This window comes from Trichomycterus rosablanca, chromosome 21, assembly GCF_030014385.1.
Source record: "Trichomycterus rosablanca isolate fTriRos1 chromosome 21, fTriRos1.hap1, whole genome shotgun sequence".
NCBI lineage: Eukaryota > Metazoa > Chordata > Actinopteri > Siluriformes > Trichomycteridae > Trichomycterus > Trichomycterus rosablanca.
This window is the reverse complement of record NC_086008.1, coordinates 21,646,701-21,652,700: the sequence shown is the minus strand read 5'-3', so window position 1 is coordinate 21,652,700 and position 6,000 is coordinate 21,646,701. Positions and strand designations below refer to the sequence as shown.

At 47.5% G+C, this 6,000-nt stretch overlaps 1 protein-coding gene across 7 annotated transcripts in view; it reads left to right on the top strand.

The window, feature by feature from the left end:
* unc5db (unc-5 netrin receptor Db) overlaps nucleotides 1-6,000 on the top strand; it is a 110,066-nt gene that overhangs the window by 79,022 nt on the left and 25,044 nt on the right. For 5 of the 7 annotated variants that reach the window (XM_063017423.1, XM_063017424.1, XM_063017422.1 and 2 more), the window contains 2 exons: nucleotides 3,706-3,886; nucleotides 5,467-5,634. In XM_063017423.1, coding sequence (XP_062873493.1) covers nucleotides 3,706-3,886; nucleotides 5,467-5,634 — 349 coding nt within the window. The remainder of the gene's footprint in view (nucleotides 1-3,705; nucleotides 3,887-5,466; nucleotides 5,635-6,000) is intronic. The other 2 variants (XM_063017428.1, XM_063017426.1) reach the window with 1 other exon arrangement.

Sequence of the window (6,000 nt, the reverse complement as noted above, 5' to 3'; positions counted from 1 at the left end):
GACAACTAACAGAGTTCCAGAGAGCCGTGGGACTCAAACACTGAGTGTAGAACGAGACTAAAAATATCAGCTGCTTTTAACCTACACTAACCACACTGTGTGGGGGGAAGTGTTCTGTGTGGTGTACACCAAGAGAACAGAGCTGGTCTGAATGCTTGAGCCTCTATTCTCCAGATACCCCCTCCTCCTCCCTAAAACATGTTAGTAGGTGGATTGGCCGCTCCAGACCTGTAGATGACTGAGTGATGGTGTGATTTGGATTGAAAGCTGAAGGAACAGTAGATGTGATGCGTGTGGTTGTGATGCTCATCGAGTCGGGGTTCAGAACTCAATTACAGTAATTACACTGATAAGATGTTCTTCAGCTCGATACAGCTCACACACACATGCACACACACACTCACACACACACACACACACACACACATGTTCATTAAAGATAAACTGTGTTGTGGTTGCAGCTTGAGGACGAGTTCTGCTGCCATAGGATCCAATAAGAGATCAGATTTCCCATAATTCCTCAGCCACGGGGCACGCGGTGCGTCTCAGTGTCGGTATTAGCTGGCCGTCGGGGTACAATTAGGCTGGCGTTATCAAGCTAGCTTTATTAAACCTGGTCTTCTGGTTCAGATACATTTCATTTATACCCTCATGTCCTTCTGTCCTCATTCCCATGTGTCCTTCTGTCCTCATATTCTCATGCCCTCACGTCCTTGTGTCCTCATGTCGTCATGTCTTTGTGTCCTTATGTCCTTGTTTCTTCATGTTCTCATGCCCTTATGTTCTCATGTCTTTGTGTCCTCGTCCTTGTGTCATTCTCTGATGCCCTCATGCTCTGATGTCCTCATGCCCTTATGTCCTCATGTCCTTCTGTCCTTATTCCCATGTGTCCTTCTGTCCTCATATCCTTGTGTCCTTATGTCCTTGTTTCTTCATGTTCTCATGTCCTCGTGTCCTCATGTTTTTGTGTTCTCATGTCCTCATGTCTTTGTGTCCTCGTCCTTGTGTCATCATGCTCTGATGCCCTTATGTCCTCGTGTCCTCATGTTTTTGTGTCCTCATGTCCTCGTGTCCTCATGTTTTTGTGTCCTCATGTCCTCGTGTCCTCATGTTTTTGTGTCCTCGTGTCCTCATGTCCTCGTGTCCTCATGTTTTTGTGTCCTCATGTCCTCGTGTCCTCATGTTTTTGTGTCCTCGTGTCCTCATGTCCTCGTGTCCTCATGTTTTTGTGTCCTCATGTCCTCGTGTCCTCATGTTTTTGTGTTCTTATGTCCTCGTGTCCTCATGTTTTTGTGTCCTCATGTCCTCGTGTCCTCATGTTTTTGTGTCCTCGTGTCCTCATGTCCTCGTGTTTTTGTGTCCTCATGTCCTCGTGTCCTCATGTTTTTGTGTCCTCGTGTCCTCATGTCCTCGTGTCCTCATGTTTTTGTGTCCTCATGTCCTCGTGTCCTCATGTTTTTGTGTCCTCATGTCCTCGTGTCCTCATGTTTTTGTGTCCTCATGTCCTCGTGTCCTCATGTTTTTGTGTCCTCATGTCCTCGTGTCCTCATGTTTTTGTGTCCTCATGTCCTCGTGTCCTCATGTTTTTGTGTCCTCATGTCCTCGTGTCCTCATGTTTTTGTGTCCTCGTGTCCTCATGTCCTCGTGTCCTCATGTTTTTGTGTCCTCGTGTCCTCGTGTCCTCATGTTTTTGTGTCCTCGTGTCCTCGTGTCCTCATGTTTTTGTGTTCTTATGTCCTCGTGTCCTCGTGTCCTCATGTTTTTGTGTCCTCGTGTCCTCGTGTCCTCATGTTTTTGTGTCCTCATGCCACCACATAATCCTGCAGGGCAGACCCCACGCTGGTGAGAATGAAGTCTGGACTGTCTGTCCGCTGATTTTGGCTTGAAGGTGGGCGGGACCAAGCTCAGTTCTAATGAAATAATCTGATCTACATTCAGTAGTTGTTTCCCTTCCTGGGCGTGTGGGTGGAGCAAGAAGCAGTGAAGACTGTTGATTGGTTGATTGGCTCCGGAGTGACATTAAAACACCTTTCTGGTACTTTTGTTACTACATGAACTTTCTGGGTATACAATCACTGAATGTAACCCTAGGTTCATAAAGACATGAGCTGATGAGTTCGGTGTGGAGGAACTATTTACAACACAAATAAATAAATAAGGTGAAAATAGGAGGTGCAACACGCTGCTGGTGGAGTGTCCACATACTTGTGGCCGTGAGTGTGTGAGTGTGTGTGTGTGTGTGTGTGTGTGTGTGTGTGAGAGAGACTCTGTGACAGTCGTGTCTCTCGCTGAAGGAACAGAGGTGCTAATGAAATCAGAGGATCCTGTATAATTAAAGCAAATGTGCCAATTAGAGCAGCAATTTCTCACATCCTGTCACACACTTAGCCCGGATAATTTGTATCAGCCACCTTCTCACCCCTCCCTCTACCCCCCTCCTCCCGAAACACGAACCCCTCATCATGTTCTCAGGGTCTTTTGTTCTGTCACTGGCCTCATTTCTCAGTCTGCTTCCCCATTCGTGAGTTCATCGTTAGTCCAGGACCAAGTACAGATATAAGAGAGAGAGAGAGAGCTAGAGAGTGCGAGCGAGAAAGAGAGACCGAGAGAGAGTGTATGATGAGAAAAAAAGAGGGAAAGAGAGAGTGCATGATGAGAGAAAAAGCGAGAGAGAGAGAGAGAGAGTGTATGATGAGAGAGAATGAGTGTATGGTGAGAGAGAGAAAGCATGAGAGAGTGTATGATGTGAGAGAGAGTGTATGAAGAGAAAAAGCGAGAGAGAGTGTATGATGAGAGAAAAAGAGTATGATGAGAGGCAGGGAGAAAGCGCAATATGGAGAGTGTATGATGTGAGAAAGAGAGAGTGAGAGAGAGTGTGTGGTAAGAGAGAAAGGGGGAGAGAGTAAGTGTGAGCGAGAGCGTATGGTGAGAGAGAGAAAGCATGAGAGAGTGTATGATGAGAGAAAGCGAGAGAGAAAGAGTGTATGATGAGAAAGAGAGAGGGAGAAAGTGTGAGATGGAGAGTATATGATGTGAGAGAGAGAACGTGTGAGAGGGAGCGTATGGTGAGAGAGAGAAAGCATGAGAGAGTGTATGATGAGAGAAAGCGAGAGAGAAAGAGTGTATGATGAGAAAGAGAGAGGGAGAAAGTGTGAGATGGAGAGTATATGATGTGAGAGAGAGAACGTGTGAGAGGGAGCGTATGATGAGAGAGAGAGCGTATGGTAAGAGCGCGAGAGAGCGAGTGTATGATGAGAATTCGGCCTTCGCTGCATTAATCGCCTCTTTCAGCTCCCAGATTTCCCAGATGGAAACACAAAGACAAAAACCCTCCCGACTCCCCGACAGCCTGGAACCCTGGAACCCGGCTCACGTTTAACCACACGCCTCTGATCTCACCCGCCTATCGGGGCCGTTTAAACGCTGTAAACAAGTGCAGGAGAACCAGTGTGGTAATGTGTTGCCAGAAAATCTAAAAGTAAATAATCTCACTGTTACAGCAGAAGGATTTTACCCTCTACAGTGCTCAATATTATCAACAGATTCACACAATCCTGAAGAACCTCAGTGAACCACGACTGAGTGCTCGCTCCCTCGGCATTCAGTCAGATCATCACTCAGAATTAAGGCGCCTCAGTCGGAGCATTTTAAGAGATCTCAGAGTTTAGACACGCCCTCTTCCCTCTCTGTCTCTCTGTCCCTCAGGTGAACTGGCTGAAGAACGACGAGACGGTGAGCTCCCTAGACGACGACAACATCGACACCCGCGCCGACCACAACCTGATCATAAACCAGGCGCGGCTGTCCGACTCGGGGAACTACACCTGCGTGGCTAGCAACATCGTCGCTAAGAGACGCAGCGCCACGGCGACCGTGGTCGTCTTCGGTGAGTCACACAGACCGTACCGCATCTGCAGCACACGCCCACACGGCTCCGGGGTCCTTCAGGGTAGGTACGCTGCAGCCCTGTATTCTGGGTTCCTCCCAAGGTCTCAGAAACATGCCAGCAGGTGGATTTGGATGCTCTATAACACAAACACAAAGCATCTTACTCTCTCTATACAAGGTGTAACATAAAGCCTCCACAAGGGGGCGTTCATCAAGTTTAGGTCGCCACTCAGTGTTTAAAAATGCAGCTCTAAATTCCCTGCTATGTTATGAACAGTCCTCTTGTTTACACCTATTCGTTTACAGAATAGGCTCCTTACCCACTGCGACCCTGACCATGTTGAAGCAACCATCAAAGCAAAAAAAAGTGAAAGGCAAATTCTGTTGATTAATTAAAATCAAATAAAGCCACACCTGTTTAAACAAACAAACACTACAAGGAAACTGACCAGTGACCAGACTGACCAGAATAGGCTCCTGACCCACCGTGACCCTGACCACATTGAAGCACCCATCAAAGCAGAATAAAAATGTGAAAGCCAAATTCTGTTAATTAAATAAAATCAAATAAAGCCACGCCTGTTTAAACAAACAAACACTACAAAGAAAACTGACCATTGACCAGACTGACCAGAATAGGCTCCTGACCCACCGCGACCCGGACCATGTTGAAGCAACCATCAAAGCAGAATAAATGCGTGAAAGCCAAAGTGTGTTGACTATCATAAAATCAAATAAAGCCACGCCTATTTAAACTAAAAGAGCTACAAGGAAACTGACCATTGACCGGACTGACTAGAATAGGCTCCTAACCCACTGCGACCTGGACCATGTTAAATCAGTTATCAAAGGAGAATTAATGCATGAGAGTCAAAGGTTGTTGACCATCATAAAATCAAATAAAGCCCCGTTTATTTAAACAAACAAACAAAAAAAAACAATATAAAAACTGACCAGCGTGTGGCGCTGTGATGAATCTGGCTGGATGAGGAGGACGGTCAGAGAGGCAAAAATTTCCCTTAAATTCCTGTCTGTCGTCTTTCGATTCCGGCCGTCCTTCCCAATATCCGCCTCTCCTCTTCCACCCCTCTGAAGCGTCTGTACCCGCCGCGGTGCCACTCTCCCTCCCTGGCACAACGCTGCGCCTTTTAAACAGCGCTCGGAGCGATCGATTAGCGCACGATGCTAGCTCAAACACGCCGCGTTTATAAAGACGTATCGATTTTTAATGCCGCGCTGTAATCGGCTCTCCGGGCAAAAGCGTCAAGAGTCCAGATTACCATAGCCATAAACATCCGTCCCGCTACGCGTCTAAGTAAACGTATCAGCCGCGGATGCTAACACGGCTAACAATAAATGCTAATGGCGAGCAGTTAGCAGGAGACCTACTGCTCTTTAATGCTGAACCGCCGGCGGGAGTACAAAGCAAAACAGGTTTTAGCTCCGAACACCAGCGAACGTTAAATCTGATTAGAGTGGAATCAGGTGTCCGAATACTTTTGGTCGTATATAAATGTTGTGTGGTGTAATTATAACTGGTCAGACTGGTTATACTGGTTTCTCTGTGTGTGTGTGTAGTGAACGGCGGCTGGTCCCTGTGGACGGAGTGGTCCCAGTGCAGCGTGGACTGCGGTAGAGGCGTGCACAAGAGGTCCCGGACCTGCACCAACCCCGCCCCTCTGAACGGGGGGGCGTTCTGCGAGGGCATGTCGGTCCAGAAGAGCACCTGTAACGCACCCTGTCCTGGTCAGTGCGGTTGTACTTTCACACTTACACGTTCATATCACGTGGTTAGGATAATGGACTAGTAAGTGCGGAAGGTTGCTGGTTCAAACCCCACGCTCTGAGCGAGGCCCTTAACCCTTAATTGCTCGAACTGTGTTCAGTCTTAATTATAAGTTACTTATTTTCTTACTCAATTTAGTCATTTCCAATTCCCAATTTGTGTATGGAGAGTCACGCTAAGCTCCATGTGACCATCCTCCTCCCTCCCCAACTGGTACAGGCACCCAGACCAGTCCTGAGAATCTCATATCATAGCTGCAGTGAGAAGAGATGTCAAGCGACCCTCCCTCCCTCAGACACAGCCGAGTTCCAACCTCATACCTGAGG